At 23.3% G+C, this 24,257-nt stretch overlaps 6 protein-coding genes across 6 annotated transcripts; 3 read left to right on the forward strand and 3 right to left on the reverse strand.

Moving 5' to 3' along the window:
• Window positions 1–166: 166 nt before the first annotated feature.
• Window positions 167–1,122, reverse strand: PCHAS_0502800 (pre-mRNA-splicing factor RDS3, putative; the record flags this gene model as incomplete). The annotated part of the gene is made up of 5 exons (XM_016800093.1): window positions 167–256; window positions 346–423; window positions 554–666; window positions 877–915; window positions 1,107–1,122. The coding sequence occupies 5 exons, from the start codon at window positions 1,120–1,122 to the stop codon at window positions 167–169; spliced, it is 336 nt and encodes a 111-aa protein (XP_016655142.1).
• An 824-nt stretch (window positions 1,123–1,946) lies between these two features.
• Window positions 1,947–6,641, reverse strand: PCHAS_0502900 (tRNA wybutosine-synthesizing protein, putative; the record flags this gene model as incomplete). Its single annotated transcript, XM_016800094.1, has 1 exon — window positions 1,947–6,641. One exon carries the CDS (start codon window positions 6,639–6,641, stop codon window positions 1,947–1,949), a length of 4,695 nt encoding a protein of 1,564 aa, XP_016655143.1.
• A 2,317-nt stretch (window positions 6,642–8,958) lies between these two features.
• PCHAS_0503000 (conserved Plasmodium protein, unknown function) lies at window positions 8,959–10,344 on the forward strand (the record flags this gene model as incomplete). Its single annotated transcript, XM_736144.2, has 1 exon — window positions 8,959–10,344. One exon carries the CDS (start codon window positions 8,959–8,961, stop codon window positions 10,342–10,344), a length of 1,386 nt encoding a protein of 461 aa, XP_741237.2.
• A 1,128-nt stretch (window positions 10,345–11,472) lies between these two features.
• PCHAS_0503100 (conserved protein, unknown function) lies at window positions 11,473–12,995 on the forward strand (the record flags this gene model as incomplete). The annotated part of the gene is made up of 2 exons (XM_016800096.1): window positions 11,473–12,588; window positions 12,801–12,995. 2 exons carry the CDS (start codon window positions 11,473–11,475, stop codon window positions 12,993–12,995), a joined length of 1,311 nt encoding a protein of 436 aa, XP_016655144.1.
• A 176-nt stretch (window positions 12,996–13,171) lies between these two features.
• On the reverse strand, window positions 13,172–15,031 carry PCHAS_0503200 (conserved Plasmodium protein, unknown function; the record flags this gene model as incomplete). Its single annotated transcript, XM_740076.2, has 1 exon — window positions 13,172–15,031. The coding sequence occupies one exon, from the start codon at window positions 15,029–15,031 to the stop codon at window positions 13,172–13,174; it is 1,860 nt and encodes a 619-aa protein (XP_745169.2).
• Window positions 15,032–17,314: 2,283 nt separating this feature from the next.
• PCHAS_0503300 (eukaryotic translation initiation factor subunit eIF2A, putative) lies at window positions 17,315–23,827 on the forward strand (the record flags this gene model as incomplete). The annotated part of the gene is made up of 2 exons (XM_741024.2): window positions 17,315–23,521; window positions 23,639–23,827. 2 exons carry the CDS (start codon window positions 17,315–17,317, stop codon window positions 23,825–23,827), a joined length of 6,396 nt encoding a protein of 2,131 aa, XP_746117.2.
• Between the last annotated feature and the right edge of the window lie 430 nt (window positions 23,828–24,257).

A 24,257-nucleotide genomic window follows, 5' to 3' on the forward strand; every position in this document is an offset into this window, starting at 1 on the left:
AAAAAAAAAGGAATGTACCAATAAAAATAATGTTATTCAAAATTGATGAATATGCATTCTTTTCGTTATATCTATTTATTTTTGAAAAATAATAAAATTGTCATTTATTTTGCTTTTATTTTATTTATTTTCAATTGTGGTTCATATTACAAAAAATAAAACATATCTACTGCTTTTTAAACTCATATTTTTTGTTTTCATAAAACAGATCCGTCTTTGCACTACCTAAGTTAACAATTTTCGGGCATCCATCTCTCTGAAAAAAAATATAATATAACATAGTGATTCATATTGTACATAAACATGGGTACATATTCATATGTGTTAATGTTATCTATTTCTTACGTCCTTTTCACAAAGGCAGCATTCCTTGCAATAGTAGGCATCCGATATACCTACCTCTCCACAAATAATACATCTTCCCTTTAAAAATAATAATATTATTTTAATGTGTTATATTTAAGTTTAGGCACATATATGAATATATTCAATAAAATGTTGAAAACCAAATAGACAAAATTTTATGTATATCGTTGTTTGAATAATGCCCTACCTGATAACTCCCATAATTACATTCATCGCATATTCGTACCAAAGTGTATGGCCTTACATATGAATCACAAATTGGGCATTTACCATCACATTTTTCACACAATCTTCCAATAGCTGTATAAAATAGGTAAGTATATATACACATATTAAAAAAATGGATATTTTTATGAATATAAAATTATATTTTTTATTCAAAAACATAATTATATTCCCTTTTTATTGGCTTTATTTTTTCTTGTCATATTAATATAGTATTAAACTTTCGAACCCATATATAAACCATATATGTATCTTCTATTTATTTGATAATTTTTCTGGTGTTACCTATTCCTGGTTGTTTTCGGCACATAATCAGATCGGGATCTAAAAAAAGGGAATCCATTATAATATATTAAAAGAACGAACTAGCATATTTACATTCATTTTGTAATACGCAAACTATAAAATGTCACCACATTATATACATATTTCAATGCTATCCAGAAATAGGCATATGAACATTTGAAATATATCAAATCAACTAGCTAAAGTTTAGTATCATTTTTTCCACTTACGATGTTTTGCTGCCATCTTCACTATATATTATATGATTAATATATTTATTACTCGATTAAATTTTTGTTATATTCTATTTTCTATTTATAACAAAACAAGTTATAATAATAGTTATTATTTTTATTTTCTATCCCTTGCTATTTTTATAATTCTATATTTCCCCTTAATTAAATATCAGTATAATAATATCCTATTTTGTGGGCAACATAATTATTCATACAAATATCCCAAGATCATAAATTTTAAAGAACGAATTTTTTATATTCAAATAATTTTGATATTTTTAAAGCAACGGAAATATAACCTCAAATTATGAATACCGTTTTTTTTTTTCTACCGTCATTTTTTAAATCTACAATTTTATATGAAAAAAAATTTTAATGTTTAAAAAAGTATACATTGCAAATTTAGAAAATGTTATTTTAAAAAGTTTGCATATATATATATACGTTATTTTTGAAAAATATTTACTTTATTATTAACAATGATGGTATACAAAAATGGAAAAAAATCCAGCATTACAATAAAAAATGGTAAGGGAACATAGGATATAAAAATATTGCAAATAAATAGACTAGAAAAAATTATTAAAAATAAATAACTGTGTCTCATCCATTGTATATGATCAAATATTATATACAAAAGATAAAGAAAAAATATATGTACAACACAAAAACAATTAAAGAAGTAACATAGTTCAAATGATATACCACAAGGTTTATTTATATATAATATATGGAGCATAAATAAAGTATGTCCATTTTCTAAGCATATTATAGAATAAACAAACCAATTAGTGGAAATACAATGATTTATATTTTATACTTCATAAAAAGAATTCAAAATTTTTTCAAATATTTTAATTGAGGAACACATTCAATATCAACTACATAGTGATAAATACGAGGAGCATATGATTTAACTTTCTCAACATGTGAAATACTAACTTTCCAATGTGTTTTATATATTTTATAGTCTTCTATAGATATTTTAAAAATTTCAATTAAAACATCTTGAGCAAAATTTAATCTAGGTGATATATTACTTCCTGAATATTTACAATCTATCTCTTTATTTATTATTTCATATTTATTAATATTATTCGCATCTTTCTCTTTTTCATTATGATGCCATTTATCAGTCTTTAAAAATTCTAATACATTTGTTTCCTTTGTGTTATCAATTTCCATTGTTTTATTATATCTCTCATATTCATAAGTATTTAATGTTTCAAAGAAAAAATTGTCTTTATAACATTCTTCTGCAACTCCATGTATATGCAATGTACCTCCTACCTTATCATCTATTAAATTAAAACCCTTTTCCCATGCATTTTTACTATCTGGTAATAGACCAAGTAAAATGCGGTGACACTTTTTAATTATGTTATCATTTTTTGACATTTGAAAAGAGTTTTCTTTTAATATATATAAGTTTGTTTTTTTTATATTATTTAACTTTATCGATTTTTTTAAAAAATTCAATGAATGGCGATTAATATCAAATGCATAGTAATTATTTATTTTACTGTCTCCTACAAATTTTAACAAAGGAAGTGTAAAATATCCTGCCCCACAAAATAAATCCACAACATTTTCTCGAAAATCGTCGCCCATGTAATGATTATTATTATGTATGTTTTTTTTTTTTTTAAGAAACATATTTTTCATTCGTTCTTTTTCGGTACCATTACCAGAACAAAACATACATTTGCTTAAATCTAATTTGTACATAACATTATTTTCTGTATGTATTGTTTTTAAATTATGACCATTCATTAAATATATTTTATTTTTTCTTAATTTTCCTGTTATCTTTTCATATATAGCAATAGATTTTATTTTTCTTTTTTCTCTCCCCGTTTCACCCTGTTTAAACATTCTAATTTTTACATTATCATCCTTATAGATCTTCGAAAATTTGTTTCTGCATAGTATTCCTTCTTTTATGCACACGCTAAAACTGTTAACAACTTTCTTTCGTTTATTTCGTTTGGCTGCTAAACATTTGAAGAGACCTTTTTTGTATATCCTTATTCTTCCAAATAAATTCGTTTTTAAATTATTTTCACCTTTTTTGTGTGTGCAATAGTTAAAAATTTTTTTTATAGATACAAAAAAATGATAAACAAGTTTTATAAGATGGTTATATTTGTATTTCATTCTCATCATAGTGTAAATATCAACATATTTTTTTTTTCGTTCCCCTTTTTTCGTTTTACTATTTTTCCATTTTTCTCTTTTCCTTTGCAACAGCAATAAGCCTATACTTTTTTGATCGTGTTCATTTTCTTTCAAATATGGAATACACAAATCTATCAATGGTTTTAAATGCATATAATGAAATATTAGGATATCTCCTATTATTTCATATTTGTTACAAGCTCGTAAAATTAAGCTTTTATCCGATTCATTTAAATAATTTTTAATTTTATTATTTACAAAATTTTCAAATAATTCCTTTAATTTTTTTTTTAAATTTTTTTTTTTTTCATTTTTTACCTTGCTGTTCATGTAAAATATTTCCTTATTGTCACACACACATATTTTGTCTAAAAAATTTGTTGGCATATCCTCCATTTTTCTCTTAATTGGTATATAAAACCCTTCTTTTTTAATATTATTTATATTAAATTGAGAAAAAACTATTTTTCTGCTTTTATCAAAATTGTTTACATTTTCTAAATAATTTTTTATTTCCTTAAGAAATGTTTTATCCTTTGCTATAATATATAGATCGGAGTCACATGGGGTGTCACAATCTTTTTTACAGTTGGTTATTTTTTTAATTTTAATATCTTTTGCATATATAGAAGCATTTTTATTTTCTTCTACATCATTGTTCTTATGTATATTTTTTTTTATTTCCGTATTCTTGTCAAATGAATTACACTTTTCTATATCCATAATAGCTTTCTTAAAATTTGCATGCACAGGCAGGTCAAAAAAACTTCCAAAAGTGAAAACAATACATCCACCACCAATAATATATATATTATAATTTTCGCACACAACCTTTGATCTTACATACATACTATTAAAATAAAATTTATCTAAATAATACCATTTATTTTGTTTCATATTAAATATCCATATATCATTTAATGTTCTATGATAATTTAATCCCCCTATTAATACAAAATAATTTGTGTCAATTAAGCAGGATGTATGAGAAAATCGACATAAAGGGAAATTATATTTATCATCTCCTTCACATTTTATAAAGTCAAATAAATCTGTTTTAATATTATATATGTAAATATAATTTACATTTTCAATACTGTGCAATATTAATTTATTATTATTTTCTTCTATTTCATCAAATGTTGAACTGCTATTACAATTTGCTTTATCCATTTCCCAACCTTTTCCATAATTACCTCCTATAATATAAATTATATTTTTTTTATTATTATAAATCATAGAATGATTTTTAATTGGAATTATATTTTTTTGAATATCATAATTTCCTTTTTTATTCCATACAATATAGGCTTCATCATTTATTTCATTTATCGTTATTTTCCCTTTCCAAATATCATTTAAAATTAAGCTTGAATTATTCACACCCCCATATGTATAAAATATATAAACACTCGAATAGTTTCCTTTTTTTTTATATCTTTTTACAACGACACATGCATGTCTATATCTTGGAACAGGTACTTCATCACTTTCAATATGCTTACTACTGTTATATCTAATTTTTGCCAAACTCCAACTGTTTTTTTTAATATTATAAACCCATACATGGTTAGAACATGTTTGTGGATTTTTTCTTCCCCCAAATATAAATGCATAATTGTCATCTAATTTTAAAAAAACATGAAATGCCAAAGATGGTAATTCAGTTTCACTAATTACGATTTCTTTATTTAATGTGTCATAAATTTTTAATTTATTATTTCTAACTCCTTTTGTGAACCCTCCAAATATATAAATTTTATTTTTATCCATAAACATATCATGCCCCCAAACAAAAAAATTATGAACATCATCTTTCTTTGGAAAAACAGACCATTTCAATATAGTACTTTCGCTATTTATATTTATTATTTCATTTTTTTCTAAAATTTCTACATTATATTTTTTTAAGTTTATTTTTTTTGTATGCTTTACTTTTTCAAAGCACCTACTTTCCACCTCACCAATTTCGATCGGTTTACTTTGCATGTTTTTTTTTCCTCCTCTATTGTTTATGCTACCATTTACCCGATCTTTATCATGCACAAACTTGTAACTAATATCAAAAAATTCGCCATTAGCTGTATGTATTTTTTCTTTATAACATTTGTAAAAGTGTATAAGTTGCATAACATTTTTAGACATTTTATGATTGCATATATCAATTAATTCTATTATTTTATTTATATCTATATCGAACGAATTTCCCAAATAATGTTCTAACCTCATCGATCCTCTAATTGCAACTGTTACATCTTTATTAAAATTAAGGATGCCACTCTGTTTCAACCCAGCACCTTGAGCTATTTTTAGTAACCTCAGTGCACTACATAAATCAATGCATTTTACATGAATAATAAAAGGTTCGAATTTTATATATATATTTTGCTTTGCTTTTTTTATTTCATTTTTACGTCTCTTTAATTCGAAATAATTATCTATATTTTCATTATCACTAAGGCTATGAAAACAGTTTTTATTTTGAATATGCGTAGGTTCTTCCCTATTAGGGTTAGCCAAATTTTCATCATGGTTAGACAAATATTTTTTTTGACTTAATGCATGACAAAATTCTTGTTTCCAACTTTCAAATAATTTTTGTTTAATGTTCTTTGCATCAATTTCTAAGTTGTTATGCGAATGACTACAATAAAATAGCTTGACATTTTTTCTGTGAGTGGGTGCCTTTTGTGAGGTCGAAAAATGTTTATAATTATTTATATCGACATTATTTTTTTTTTCATCCCCATCCTCGTTAGATAGTATAAAATTTTTTAATATATATTTTTTTTTTAAATACGAAAGAAACTGGTTATCTTTACAATTTCCCTCTAATTCATTAACGACATGTGGCGCGTCTAAATTGGTATTTAAATGAATATCGGAAGTGTTTTCTTTTTTATTTTCGTTTTTCTTTTCGTTTTTCTTTTCTTTTTTCGATTTGCCAGCTTCACAAAATATGATTGTTCTACCTGAACAGCAAGAACTTGTATAATAATTTTCGTTCCTATTAATTTCGTATATACATGGATAAATTAATAAATCGATGCTTTTTTTTATTGATTTATCATTTTCTTTTTCAATTATTTCTTTTTCTTCTATTATTTCTTTAACCTTTTTTTCAGCCAATTTATTATTATTATAAAATATTTCCTTACAGCATTGCGAATGTTTAAAGTTGTTATTCATTTCATTATGTTCATTCCCATTTTCATGTGCATTATATATATTTAAATATATATTATATACATCATGTTCACAATTTTTATAAATATCTACATACTTAAATAAACTGCTATCATTATTTATTATTTTTAAAACGTTTTTTTTCTGTTCTATAAAATGGTGCATGGTGAATACTTTTCTTTTTCCAAAATTTAGTACTTGCCTTTTCACCTGTTTGTTAACTTATATAAGTTTACATATCCAAATATACTTAATACAAATTTAATAATATACGAAACGCTTTCGTTATTTTTATACAATCATTATTTATCTGCTATTTTTGAACTTGTTATATGATTACTTTGCACAACCCGTTAATGTTTTTTTTTAAATCGTGTTTTATATTCAAATTTGTTTACTATTTAAAATGCATAACTAACCAATAGTCCTTTTTCGTGACTTAACGTTAGACTATTTAAAATGTTATATACATATTGGCATTACATGATATATAGTTTGAAGAAATGTAAATTAGCTATGCTATTATTTTTTTAATTTATAGAAAGTAAACATATACCAAAAGACTATTTCATATTTAGCAAAATATATATATACATACGAAAATATACAAAACTTTTTAAACTCAAATTAAATATGACAATCGTTTCCTACAAAAGAGGAATAAGTAATGTTATTATTTTTATTTATTTTATCACCTTATTTTCAACTATTTAATAATCAACATCCTGAAAAAATATTAAGAAAAATATATGTTACATTTTATAATAAGCAACTATATTATTTATAATATACATGCGACGTCCTTATATATATCCTACAAGCCCCGGCAAAATAATATACTGTTTAATTGGTAAAAAAAAAAATATTTGTTAATATAATATTTAATAAAATACGATTAAAATAATTATTTATAAATTTTTATAAATAATGATATATTATAATTTTTATTGCATTCCGCAATTAAATAATATTTTAATTATTTAATAAAATAGTTAACATATACAATCCGTATTTTATTACGAATTTTATGTTTTGAATTTCGTAAAAATTGTATGTTTTAAAATTGCCAGCATAACATACATTATGTATTTATACGACTATATAAATATTTATTTCAAATAATTTGCAATCATGGATAGAATAAATATAAGCATAGAACATTAACCATATCTTCATTTCGAGGATAATTACCAGCTCCTCATATTATTTATTCGTTTAATATATATATACGAATAAATACAACAGCATTCAATTTTATCGATTTATTTTTTGTACTATCACTATTTAATGTAATAAATATACAAAAATGGATGGAAAATTTGTTGAAATATAACCACTACTTATTTTATTATTCTTTAAAATATATATGATTGTATTTATTTGTAAAGAAAGTATTATTTATTTCGTATAATTTTCCATTTGTTTTATATTTTATGAGCATAAATTATCGTTAAACAGTTTAAAACAATAAAAATGGAAAGCCCTTCATGAATAATGCTTATTTGCATATAATTTTTTGTATATTATGTATCCATTTTTATATTTAATTTTTTGGATATTATGTATCCATTTTTATATTTAATTTTTTGGATATTATGTATCCATTTTTATATTTAATTTTTTGTATATTATTTTTACATATCCATATATGCTATTTGAGAGTTAATATTTTTTCATTTTATATCCTAGACATATACATAACTTTATTTAACTAACCTTGCCATTGTCCAGACGAATACTATTATCAGACATTGGATATGCATAGATATAATTATAACCCGCTGATTTTTGTGTTTCGCATTACTTATAAATAAGTATATATAAAAATAATACTCTCTATTTATGTATTTTTTAGTTACTGTTCATGTCAATTTTTCGTCAAAATTAAATATTGTGTTTTTCTTGTGTTTTCTATTTTTTAATAAAAGAGACGAGATAAGGCACGAGCAATAGCAAGAGCAAATCTAAGAGTGCGAAGCGGGTGTCTGATAATGCTTTTATATTACGAGTTGATAATTCGTATTATTCATTTTTATTAATTTTTTATGCATTCCTTTTTATTTCATTCCTTATTGTGCCACTTGCATATGCAATAATACCCTACGCGCATTATTTAAAAAATAAATAATGTAAATAAGGAAAACAATTATTTTGTGCATACATTTGTGTGTTAGCATTAAAAGGATAAGATAATTTTTTAAAGTGAAATATATATGTATATTTATATTTTGAATATAGGATAAATATTTTACATACTCTTAAATATATAGCTTAGCATTTTTTTTAATATCTTCACATATATTTATTAATAATTTTTCAATACCTTTTAATATGAATCTGTGTTTTTTTTTGAATGTTCGAAAAAAAAACGCGGAGTATCGTCACTATTCATATTATTAATAGTGTGTGTGGAATTATTTTCACAAACACTTACTTATTAATTTATTTATTTTATTTATTTGTTCCTACTTGCTTGTAATTTATGGAAGGAAAGAACACGAACCAAGATAAAGAAATCATTGTTGGAAAAAATGTAATCCATAACAATTTTGAAAGCACAAATTTTATGAATAATTTCCGAACCCTTTTAAAAAACGAAACAAATGAAAAAGATTCTAATGAATACCCAAACTATTACATATTAAATAACGAACTCGGGATAAAGGAATCTATAGATAATTTTATTTTTACAAACAATAACAAAGGCGATATAAATAAACAAGAAAAAGCCGTGAAAAAATATATTATCCATTTAGTACCATCAAAAAATTCAAATTTTTATAATTATATTAAAAAAAAAAAAATCGAAGTTTTAAATTTGTATGGAACTGATGAGACATATAAATATGATACACACATAAGTTTAACTGGATTTTTTTATTGTGATAATATAAATACTTTTATAAAAACATTATATATATTTTTCTTTTATTATGCAAAATTATATTATATATATAGAAAATTATTATTAATTAATTTATTCTTTCATATACATCTTAAAAATAATAACGACCCAAACCATACTTTCTATATTATCAATAAATACAAAAATAATACTATTACCTATGAAGACAAAACTGTAAAGAATAAAAAAGATCAATTTGCAAAACTAAAAAATGAAAAAACAACACACACAAAATGTAATACATACTTACAAAATTATGAAATAACAAACTCAGCTTTGTTATATAAAAATTCAATTATATCCAATAATGATAAAACACATATTCTTAAAACAAATGATGGTTATGTTATTATTCCTATATCATGCGATTGGGTTAAAAAATTAATTGAAAATTTCCAATTTTTATTAAAAAATAATAGTTTTAAATCTTTTAATAAAAGAAAATTAAATACTCGAGATGATATATCTCGTACTTACCTTTTTAAAAATGAATATTTTTATAAAACATCAAAAACAACATTAACAAAAATATGTTTTCAAAATAAAAATGAAAATACAATTAATGAAATTGAAAATGGCTATAACCATAATCGAACTCACCGAAATAAATCAAAGATAACTATACTCAAATCTGAAAATGAATATAATCAAAAAAGTAACAAAATTATTAAAAAATTATCACAAGAAGCAAATATAATAAAATATAAATATAGTGATACTAATGTGAATTTAACAAATTTTCGAATAAAACGATGTAATCATATATCTCTAGCTTGTAATCGAACTGATAATGAAATAAAAAATAATATTGCAAATATGTATAATGATATTAAATATCATTTTTATAATTGTCCATGGGATTTAGTTATGTTTGAATGTGATGACGATAGTGCTAATCAAGACAAAAATGCAAATTACTTTTTAAAAGAAATATTTCGATTCAAAAATTTTGCAGTCTCGTAGTTTTAAAAAAGTCCACATGGACTGACTCCAATTTTATGGAACACAAAAATAAATCTACCTATTGTATACCATTTAACTTATCTTAATATTCATGTATACATAATGCACGTATGCATGTATGTGTAGGTTGGCAAAGTTACAACATCCCTTTTTAATTTTGAAAGTTTTATATTCTTTTGTAGAAAATTTAATTATGAATTTAACACGTTTTTTTTATAAATAAATATGCCAGTACTGTTGTTATATGCTTAACGGCTATGAGCTTGGCATTGTATATATAATGATGTGTTCGTGTTTGTATTGTATATATCTTTGTATATTATATAATGCTTTCGTTTTATATTTTTATTTATTCTAATTCATTATTATAATTAATTTATTTTATTAACTTTGTATATTAATTCATTTATTGATACTTATGTTTGCTCCTTTCGTTTTTGTTTTTCTTTTCGTACTATTTTTAAAATACCCTAAATAGCCATTTATGCCTTTAATTCAAAATTTATGTTTTTTTATTTTTTAACGCCTTATGTCCTAACCCATTACATGTATGTGTGCACTAAACGTATTCAAACTATAATACCTTACTAATTCACCAAGCAACGTTACGATAATTTTATTTGCAATATCTTTAATTTTGATATTTGAAATTATATCCATATTAAATAAATTGTGTGCATATTTTATGGAAATATTTCATATATATTTCCAAATTGAGCATTGTCCTTGAAAAATAAAAGAAAAGTTTTTTTCAATTTTTATTGTCCTCATATTTCTATTCACCATTTATAATAAAAATAAAAAAATAAATTATATCCAAGCAAAGGCAAAAATGTAACCATAATCGTTTTACACTTAGCCATATGAATGTTGTACCTTATATTAATAAAAAATTTACACTCATAATAAGCAACATCATATTTATTTCTATCCATAGAATATGTTTCTTTTTGCCTTTCCTTACATGTCCTTTTTTTATTTATTTTTCTACACATACTTATTTCTTGAAAAAAAACAGAAAAAAAATATTTGAAATAAAAAATTATATAATCGAACGATTAACGAAAAGGACATAATTTTCCATTATTATATCAATGACCTGTATATAAAAATGTGTAATCAACAAAAATGAAAAAAATAAATCAACCAAACGAAAACGAACAAAACAATGATTATGCTATTCATTTTGAAAAAAAAAATTCAGTTCCCAAAAATGAATATGAAGAACATACTCCATACAGTATTACACACACAAATAAGGATGATCTTAAAAAAAAAAAAACAAAATACAAAACTCAAGACAGTCATAACAACATAAAACCATTTCAAGTAAAATTTTTATGTCATGTAAAAAGTTATAATTTAAAAAAATTAAGTATTATTCTTTTTTATAAAAAACTTAAATATTGTTTTTTTGATAATAATAATATTTTATGTGTATTTTTAACCCCAGATAAAGCTACAAAAAGCTTCTATAGTATTGAAAAAATATATAATATCGACAGCTTGTCATTTAAAAATAATGTTACCGAACAGAATGCTCAATACATTATTTTTATATTCAAAAGTGGATCTATAGTTATATGGGAAAATTTTTATAATCCAGAAAAATATGATTATTTTATAAATAACCTTATTTTATTTTTTAACCTATATTCTAATGAGCCATTACTCCCATTTGCTATTCAGAACGATAAAATATATTATTCGCTAAAACAGCCAAACCAAAATAGTCATGTTAAAAAGCAATCATATATCGAATTAGACACACAAAAAGTAGAAAATGAAAATAATAATGCGGATAAAATCGATGAACATATAAATCAAGACCTTACTACAAATCCTTTAGAGTTAGACAATTTCAATTATGATAGTAGCGAAAATTATAATTTTTTTTTTGAGGATATAAACGAAGATAACCATGAAAAAAAAAAAAAAATTTCAAGTAGCAGAGTAATATATTTAACAAATAATTCTATAGAACAAAAATTAACAATATCATTTGCCTTGTCTCAATCTATTAGATTGGATGTACATGAATTTCTTATGGATAATGCTATCAATATATTATTTACCATATCAAAAGAAATTGCAACAAATGGCAAATGCTCTGTTTCGAAAAAACAGCTATCAAATATGATAGACGTCTATTCTAGCATTATCAATGTTAATGCTGTGCAAGATTTTTTAGATGTCCCCGAATATTTTTGGAACAAAGTTCAGTACGAACATATGTGGTTTGAGGTACATTTTTTTTTTTATATATAAAATTAAAGCTATCCAAAAAATGTGCTAGCTAATTTTAGCTCGAAAATTGATAAATACCTGAACAAGCAAGAAAAATTATGAACGTTCAGAATTTTTTTGTAGGTTTATTATTACATTATTCATATTTTTTATTTTATATATCTTAATCATTTACATATTTTCACATTTATAAATCTTTTATCCGCCAGATGCACAAATATATGGAAATCCCCGAACGAATAAAGATACTAAACAAGAGATATACATATTATAAAGACTTTTTAAATGTCATAAAATCGGAGGTTTACAATAAAAAAACCATTAACACATATCGAATTGTTGCTTTGTTATTATTCATACACGTGTTAGCCTTAATTTTCAATGATATATTTTTTGAAAATTAAGCAAATAAAACAGGAAAATTTAAAGCACAAAAAAAGGTTAGCATGAGCCAGTATAATTAATTGTACAAATAGCCACAAAAAAAGGAACAAATGTGAAAAAATTGAAAAAGTTAAAAAAAAAAATGAAATTACTTAGTTTATACTTCTCTGTGTGCACACACCTAAAGTATAATGATCTATTTTTTTTCGTTTATTAAGTTAAAATACAAATATTGTGATATATTTTTACTGATGTCGTTTTTATTTTTTGGCAAACTGCCATCAGAAGGGTCGTCAGTGGAAATTTCCTTTTCCGGGCTCAATAATGATTTAGTATGATCAATAACATTTATTGTATCTTCATTAAAGCGTTTTTCAATCTTGTTATATTTATATGTTATCACTTTTTGTATTTCATTGTTTATTGGCAAGGGTGTTATATTTGAATTTGTATTATCCTCTTGCTCAATTTTATTTGTATTTTTTTTTTCTTCAACTAGCGAATTTAAAAATTTAATCATTTCTTCCCACTCTTGGTAATTTTTATTATAAAATTGTAAAAATAATTGTAGATCATTTAAATTAGTATAATTTTCGAATTTTTTTTTATTTTTAAATATTAACAAATCAATTTTTGACAATATATTATCATTGTGAATTTGCAAATGTTTACAACATGTCAATAGACGGCATAAATAAAAATAATCAAATACAAGGACATTTTCAATGTTATCTATAACTATATTTATAATTTCTTCCATATTATTATCAACATATGGAAGAACAGTAAAAAATTCCAAAATTAATATACGTTCTTCAAAATTTATTTTGCTTGTTTTTACTTTTGATAATAAAAAGTGTAATAATCTTTTATAAATATATACATAATTAAAATAATTTAATTCTTTATATGCACATAATAATTTTATTAATTGGTTTAATGATAAAAAGGCTAAACAACTATTTACTTTATAAAACAAAAGAGGAACAATATTATTTAATATTTTCTTATTATAATCTTCGCAATTATTTTTTTTCTTGTCTTCTTCCGCTTTTTTGGTTTCATTGTTTATATAACAAAAATCATCGATTTCTTCACCTTGTTTTTTTTCATTATCTTTAGATAAATCACTCTCCGAATAGTTAGTATCGTTTGTGTGTGCATCTGTTTTGTTATCCTCCCTTTCTATCCCTAGTCTGTCTTTTGCTTTGCCAAGGTCATATGCATAATTATCGTTAGCGAAATAGGCTTGATAAATTTTATCTCGTTTTAAAACATCCAAAATGGTTTTTATTTGTATTACTGTATTATATATAGAAATAGAGTCCATCAATTTTATATTTTCATAAATATATTTTATTAATTTATAATATAACTCAGAGTATGCTACATTTGTTTTTTTTGAATAAGCAGACAATATATGATTAATATAATTATATTTCATTTCATCAAAATGTTTTAACATATAAAAATAACATAAGTCTAATAGTTCATCATCAATTATTTTTAATTTTACTAATGCGTGTAATATATTACTAATTTTTTTCATACCAAATGTATTTAAATTATTTTTTATAATTTTTAAAAATATTGTCATTAATTCATAATCTGTATAATTTAAATTATTACTAGCCAAAATATATCTATAAATATTATCATATGTTAATTTATTGTATTCTATTTTATTTTCTTTAAATATATATAATGCCCTATTTGACAAAATAGAGTATACTTGGAAATTTCTTTCCTTACATAAAGCATAAGATTGTAAAATAAGCACAACATCTTGAAATTCAAAATTGCTTGAATGTTTTTTTACTAAATCGGTATATATATTAAACATTTTTTTATTAATAAAACAATTTTTTACATATTTTTTAATTCCATAACTTATATTTTTACTATCCATATTAACTAGCTTTTTTATTACATCATTTTCTATATCTGTCGTTATTTTTGTTGAATATCTTTTGTTTGTTATAGGTCCTACGAATCCATTTTTTCCCATCCCACAATTCGCTAACTCTCTTCGTATATGCCCCATAAACCTCATCATTTTTCACAAAGTTATCAACCTTCTTATCATCAATGCCAAGATATATGCATATGCTTGATGCTGTTCTTTATTGAACCAACTGAATTGCTTACACTATTTATTTTATCATGTTACTTTATACTTTTTAAAGAAGAAGCACGATCAAATGACTTAACTCTTAGCCTTTATGAGTGCTAGCAAATATTTTTTTTTTATTTTCCTTTTTTGTCACAATTATACAAGTACATTATGCTGGTAACACAAAATATAATAAAAAAAAAGATCACATATATACATAAATAATAGCATATTTATGTACAAACCGTTACAGTATATATTTTAAAATTTATTTTTTATTGAATAGATTTAAATATAAAAAAATTAAATTAACTATTGGAAATTATTACACCAATTTAAGAAAAATAAATTGGTTATTTTTACTGCCCTTTTAACCATACGCATGTGAATCGACCTACATAGGATTATATAAATTTTTTGTTTTTATAAAAATAGTTAAATAATTTTTTCGTTCATAATATTTATATTTAATGTAGATTTCAATTTAAAAATTGAGAAAATAAAACCTTATCACCCTATTATTTTGTTAATTACATTGGTAAGCCTCTTTTATACAATAGTGTACAATTCAAACAAGTGAATATATAAAAATTATAAAAGTATATTTTATATGTTCCTATTAAATATACATATGTCTATTCTGCTTGGATATTTTCTCCTTAAGCCGATTAAAAAAGTAGCATAACAAAACTTTATTTTGTGTGCTTTAGATTTAAAGGTGTGAGAAATTTATTTAATTGTACAAGCATGCATAAGGTTGACATAATTATTTATAAGTCCAATTAAATTATGTATAATTAAAAAAATTAAATATACCAAGCATAACATATATATATAAATTTTACACTCTTTAAAAACAGCTATTAAAAATTGTGTATAGCTATATTATATGTGTAGGGATAATAAAAATAATTAAATAATTAAATAAAGCCTTATTATTTTCTTTGTGTTGGTTTTTAATAAAATAATTGGAAAATTGTATTTATTTTAACATATATAAGGATTATTTATGGTCACATTTTTATTTACATTTATGCAAAACATGTTATATACAAGTTTGATTAGCAAAATGAATGCAAGCCCTTTTCTGTGTTTCATAGGCGATTAAATTTGTAAATTACAAAGCAAAGCAAAGCAAAGCAAATAAATAAAAAGATTTGCTTTGCCTACGCTTGTTTAATTTATTTTTGATAAACTGGAATGAAATTTCTAATTATTTAACTAACCCATAGCCATTTTGAAATGTACAATAAATAAGCACAAGAAAAATAACTTTAATTATGCCGTAAATACATATGTAAGCAAAGAATATTATACGTAATTTTTTTTCTTCGGTTAAAAATTTATATATTAAAAATTATTTAAAGAATGTAATCATAAATAAAAACGAAATGATTATTTTTTACTTCTCATACGTATAAATTATTTATATAATATTCACTGCTATACATATGCTATCTCTCAAGTGCTGCGCATAAAATACATATAAAAACGACTAGTAAGGAATGCATAATAAGTATTGATATTATATATATACATATTTATTTATTTGCTTATTAGTTATATTTTTTCTTAATATTTTTTCTTAATATTTTTTACCCTTAAACTTTTTTTTTTAAGTGTATAATTTATATATATAATAATATTGTATTTCCTTTTTATATTAATAATGATTTATAAAAAAGCGGAAAAGCTTAATTCATTCGTTCTTATATTTTCAGTTTCATATTCCTAATAATTTTTTATACTTATTATTAAGTATTTATAATTTTATACTTTATCAAGTATATATTATTTTTTACCTTTTATCAACTATTTATATTCCTTTCTCTCTTTTATTAACTATAATTTTACGATTTTCTTTTTTATTAACAATTAATAATATTTCCCCTATTATTAAATAGTTATATTTTTTTTTGTTGCTTTTTTCCATCCATATTTAATCCATAAAAAATATATATATATTATATATTTCGTGTAAAAGAAAAAAAATAATAATAATAATAGCTAGATATTGTTAAGTAAAAAAAGCAGAAGACTTATTGACGAGATCCTAAAAAAAACACACACATTTCAGTAAAAGCTAGTTGAAGAATAAATCATATATTATGGTTTAAACATTTATTAAAATTTAACAAACAAGAACTTCTCTATATACACAAATATATACGTGTGCGTGTATATATCTATGATTCGAATTAGTAATCAATTATAAAAATTTAAAAGATGAGCGAATTGCTTATTAGATTTAAAAGTGGAATAAAGTTATATAAATTTGAAAAAAATGAAAATAAATATGACAGTCAAATAATTTTTGAATACGATGGGTATATACATGATGTGATATGGTCCCATGATGGAAATAGTTTCTTAATCTTTCATTCCACAGATGGTGTGTTATTAGTATTAAATTGTTCCTCTAACATTCGAATTAATCAAATCAAATGCCATAATAAATATAAAGAATTATTTACACAAGATAATTTATCATTAATCAAGCATGTACAATGGTCACCAAATAATAAATATATTATTATATTTTTTCCATACGATGAAAATAAACATAAAGATATAGGTAATGTTTTATTATGGAGTACAGAAAAAAATAAAGTTATATCTTCTTTTAAAATAAAAAAAAATATTTGTTCAAATTGGCCGATAATTCATTTTACTAATGATGATAGATATTTCTTTTTACAAAAAAAATCAGATATGTATATTTATGATACGTTAATATTAGAACACGATGAAAATACTAATTCAAATGATGTTTCAAATAAAGATATTCCAAGTAATTATATTTATTCATGGAACCATCTTAATGTAATTGCTATTTACTTTTCTAAATATATTGATGATCAAAATTCCAGATATTTTGTTTTACATACAAAACATAATTTTCTAGGAGATATATATGTATATAAAATTGAAGGGCTAGCCCCTGATCAGTCACCTTCATCTATTTCAAATCGAAACAGTGACGAACATAATAATCCACCTTCCAAAGATAACAACAAAATAAACATAACCTTATTAACAAAGCGAAACTTTCAGCATTTAGATAATCTAGTATGCTTATATTCTATCACCGGAAAATATATCATATTCCTTGTCTCAACCAATGATACAACAAATACATCTTACGGATATGTAAGTAATTGTTACTACTGTTCATTAGTTTCAAAATCTGTAAATATAAAAAAAATTAATACTCAGGTTGCCCAAGATGCAAAATGGAGTACCATATCTGATGAATTTTTAATTATAGAAGGAAAATCAGATAATATAATTTATTTATATGATTCCAATTTAAATGTTAAGTCAAAAATATCGGCCCAATATAAAAATACGATTAAATGGTGTTCCTTTGGAAATATGATAGCCTTAGGGGGGTTTGGAAATTTAGCTGGAGATATTGATTTTTATTATAAAGAAAAAAATTATAATACTACATTAATTAAACAATATAGAGAGCCTTGCACTGTTTTGTGTGATTGGTCTACTGATGGTACTCTTTTTATGACAGCATCTACTTTTCCTAGAATGAAAGTTGAAAACACTTTTAAAATATATACCTATGAAGGAGATCTAGTTAATAATTATAGCTTTAATGAGCTATATGATGTTAAATGGAAAAATTGCTTACCAGGTGTTTTGAAAGAACCACCGAAACCTAAACCTAAACTCATAGACAATAAAAAGAATGTTTATAAAATTAAATATATAAATCATGATAATCTATCTACAACTAATAATACTATATCACATCAACGAAATAATCCCAATGCTTTTCCCGCGTCTCGCATTAATCGAAGCATTCCAAATGTAAGCATAACAAATAATAATAATATTACGGATCTTCCTGACTCTCTTCAAATTGCTAACGACTTAAATGTTTCCAAATCCGCCGATCTAACGAATGCAAATATTTCTGCAAATTTTGATACTAACAATACCGAACTAATTGATAAAGAAAAAGGTGCCTCATCTGCATCTAATCCAAATAAACTCTCACATCTACCAAGGAATCAAATACAGAACCCACAAACTGCATCTAATAATCCAAATAATATTATTAAACAACCAAAAAAAAAAGAAAAAGGAGCTGGAGGAAATCTTTATGATTGGGATATTGATTGGAGAAAGAAAAATGCAGATTTAAATTTACAATCAAAAAATAAATCATCTATTTCAACACCTTCTGGACTCACAAACTCAAATCAAAATATTCTTGATTTGAATAATATCCCCAATGGATTGAATAATTATAAAAAGATGTCTGAATTTTTAGCTCAAAATGATATATACAATAATTCGGATCAAATAGACAAATCCGAATTACTATCTTCTTTACAAAAACAATATTCTAACCTACTTAGTTCTGCTAAAAATTATAATAACATTGATAAAAGTTTAATTGAAAATATTATGGAACAAGAGATTAGAAATAATTATGAAAATAAAGAAATGGGAAGTGCGTTAATAAATAATATATCGGAAATGGATCGGGTCGAACGAAATAATTATTTAAAATCAGAAGATTCAAAAAATATAAGAAATGAAAACAATATAGATAATACAAATAAAAAGAATGATACAAATTTTACAGATGACAAGAAAAAGAAAAAGAAAAAAGATAAGGATAAAGATAATGTTTCTACATTTAATAATCATGGCGACCCTAATCAAAAAACTGAAAATGATGCACTCACTTCTAATAAAGGTCTTAGCACCGTTATAGATACCCAAGGGGGTAATAATAAACTTCTTATGCATATAAAAAATGATCCAAATAAAAAAAATTATTTAGAAAAACAAGGTGATGATACAACAAATAAAGATAAATTTAATAAACCTAATTTAAAACAAGATCAAAATAATAAAAAAAAAGGAAATGAAAAAATTGTTGAAACAGAAAATAATATTCCTGAAGGTACCGAAAAGGATCAAAAAAAAAAAAAAGAAAAAAATAAAAACAAAAAATCAAAAAAAAAAAAAAATGAAATATTAGGTGAAACAAATGATAACTCACCAAGCAATGATCTAGACCAATCAGGAAAACATCCAATTAATTCTGAAGATCCTAATTTTCAAAACAATTCCAATAATCAACTTAACAATGATAATAACATGTATTCAACTATATTCCAAGAAATTATAAAAAACAATGCACCTGAAAATAGTAACATGGCTGGTATCGCAATTACGAATGAACATACACATAATCAAAATTTAGAAAACGCATATAATAAAAATATGCATCATGAGTTAAACCAATACAACGATAGTCGATTTATAAATATGAAATTAAACATTATGAATGATATCTATAATAATGAAACTATAAATGGGTTCCCATCTTCGGTAATTAAGTCAATCAAAAATGATGAAACACAAAGAGATGCAAACAAAATTGGAAATATAAATCGAAACTATTTACCAAATGATTATCAAATGAATATATCCCAAGATAAAAATAGTAAGGAAGATAATTTTAATGAGCTTTCAAATAAAGAAAAACTTATCAAGCATATTTTATTTTTAAAAAAACAAAGAGAAAATAGTATAATTGAAGAAAAGAATCTAATCAATTATCAACAAAGTGATAATATGGATATGCATAATTATATGGATCATAATGAATATCTTAAAATAAATCCAAATTCTCAAGATTCCAAAATGATAGATCATGAAATATCAGTAAATGATTTTACTAACATTCATAATAATTCTAAATTTATACAAAATATAAATGAATTAAAATCTGGACGTTCAAATTCATTTTTCTATAATCTTAATAATAAACAGAAATTATCTGAAACTGATTATCAAATGTTTCAACAAGCAGGATATAATGATTCTTCGAATTCTCAAAGTGCTGAAAATATTTGGACAAACGAAATGGGAACCACTCCATTTAATAATAAAAACATACAGCAGAATGAAGACTTATTAAAATTATTTAAAACTGTTCTTCCACATGCTAAGGTAAATATTCTTGGAAAAAAGAAAGACGAACATGATTTTGATGCTAGACAAAATCGAGATAAAATAAATATGCAATATTATCATGATCAATCTATAAATAATAACAAAAGGGAAACTCTTGATTATAATACACAATCAGAAATTAAAAATAATTATATAAAACAAAATTCAATAAATATTCGTCAAATGGTTGGAGAATCGAAAGAACAACTTATAAAAGAAAATATGATTAATCGAAATAAAAATGAAAATTCCAATGTTCCACATTTTAATATATCTACAAATATGAAGTTACAAATAAATAATTTAGATTTTGGTGAGCTTTTAAAATTTTACCATTCATTAAATATTCAACAAATTCAGTTAAAATTATATTGGATATTTTTTAAAATCAAAAATTATGATAATAATAATACTCCAGAATCATTAGGAAAAGAAAATAAAATATTATTCAAACTGAAGGAAATAAAAGATATATCAAGTTACGCTAATTATGTAATTAAAATAACATATGAAAAGAATGCAAAAAAATATCAATCCTTATTACAACAATTTATAGTTATATTAAAACATCATGATAATTTATATCAACAAAAAAAAGATAAAATTAAAATGGAGCATTATGACAAAAATTTTATTATAAATTTTATTAATAGCATTGATCAGATAGTAGAAAAAACATCAGCTTTATCTTCATCTCAATCGGTACAAGACATAAATACATATAATCATCAAAATCAATATGCTCATCAAAAAAATAAACCAGACTATCAAACATACACAGCAGGTTCTGTTTCAAATCCAATGCATTTCAACAATTCATCTGCATCATCTCCCTATGAAAATCATACCCATAGAAATCAGACATTGAATTCTCATAGCATAAATAGCAATATTAATAATTACACTTCCGGAATCAAATCGAATAATAATAATCTAAGAGATAATGAACAAGCACTAGATAATAATAAAAATATGATTATCCAAAAAATGGTCGATTATTTTAAACAAATAAATGCAACGACGGAGCAAAAAATAAATCTTTTAAACAGAATCAATTTAACAGATGCACAAAAAAAATATATTATAAATAAAATACATTTTAATAACAATGAACAAAATAATAATTATAATAGCAATTTTAATATAAACTCTGAAAACGATGATCATAAATTATATAATATGTCTATCAATGCAAATAATAAAAATACAATAAGAATGCCACAAGATCAGTTTAATATATCACCACAAGAAATTAACCATAATAATGATTCCATGATGTATTCACAATTTGATAATAACAATGATGCAAACATAGATGGTACATCTCCTATTTTAAACATAATTCATAAATCAATTGCTAATAAAAATAATCAAAAAGATTTTAAAAATAATACAGATGCAGAAAATAATCAAATGCTATTACAAAAATATCAAATCCTTAATATGTTGAAACAAAAAAAGAAAATGGAAATGGAAAATGCAGATCATTCTACATCATTAAAAATAGATGAATTAAATAATTATAAATATGATGATATATCACATCCATTTAAACATTCAATACCTCCACATCACTTACATCGTCAAGACATTAATAACTTTTCTGATCAATCAAATTTTAGAACTTCAAACAATACTTCATCGGAACGTATTGATTATCCAATTCAAGAAGATGCTGATCCTAAAACTGCAAACTTCTTACCCTATAACTCTAAAACCCATATGAACCACCCTAACAATACAATGATAAAAAACAAATTAAATACTATGGATAATCAAAAGCAAGACAATTCAATGAATAGAAATTTTTTCAATTTTTCTCAACAAGGTGATCATAATAATGCTACTGGTTTATCACCTCCTTATGATCCTGCATCTAAAATGTCTATAAATAGTAGAAACAATAAAAATGAACCCACTCCAAATGAAGGGGATCAAAGTGAAAATATTCAAACCGCTAGATCCACAAATGATAAAAATAGTGAAACACTACCAAATAATAGAGATACTAATAAGGACCAAAAAAATACAGACAATAATAATTCAAAAAATAGAAGTGCTAGTAAAAATGGAAATAAAAATGATCGTAACAATGAAAGAAAAGAATATGAACAAGTTACAACTAATGAAGGAAAAAATGAAAAAGGTAAAAAAAAAAAAAATCAAAAAAATAACACAAATCAAAACTCATTAAATTCTAAAAATATGGGTGGATCAAGAAATGGAACTGAAGCTCAAGTTCCTAAAACTTCATCTGAAATAAATTCACCAGAATCTAATGTAAATGATGAAAATAAAAATGATAATAAAACAATTAATATTTTGCAAGAGCAAAAAAATACAATGAATCAAAATAATATTTATGATGTTGAAGATGCTAAACGCCCAGATGCATTAAGAGATAAATGCTGGCAATATATCGACCCAAAAGGTGTTGTTCAGGTAAATAAAAATGCTACTTATTAACAGTTTTTAAACACAATTTCGTATTCATATATCTATGATGCTACTTTAATCACTTCCTTTTTATACCTATTTTTTCCGCTTTTTTTTATATAGGGACCTTTTTTTCTGGAAGAAATGAGAATGTGGAGTGAATTAGGATATTTCGAACCCATGCTACCAGTTAGGTGCTGTGATTCGGATCGTTTTATTGCTTTAAACAAATTGTTTCCTCCTCCACATAAACCATTTACTATTGTTCCCAAACCCCAACCAATATTACAATGGGAAGAAGAACTACTATGAAGTTTTATTTATTTAATTTATATTTATCTTACAATTTTTTAAACTTTATTTGGCTATACGCATTTATATTATTCTCATTTCTGTCTACGTAAACCCTCGCCATTTATGTTTCTTCCTTGCCGTGCATATATACATGTACACCTATATACGTATAATATATGTATAAACTTGTTAATTGTATTTTTATTATTTATCACTGTACTTGTCAGTGTTTTTTTTTGTCATTGTTTTTTGTGTGCATAATTAAATAAAATGAAGAAAAAAATGCATACATATAATATTGTATGTTCATATTTTTAACATAAACATAATGTTGTCATTTTTATTATTGTTATGCTATTTTTAGTCAAACATGTATATATATATATATATATACACGCATTTATATTGTGCACTTAATGTGTATATATGTGCATATGCTTGTCTATGC

This window comes from Plasmodium chabaudi, assembly GCF_900002335.3.
Source record: "Plasmodium chabaudi chabaudi strain AS genome assembly, chromosome: 5".
Taxonomy (NCBI): domain Eukaryota; phylum Apicomplexa; class Aconoidasida; order Haemosporida; family Plasmodiidae; genus Plasmodium; species Plasmodium chabaudi.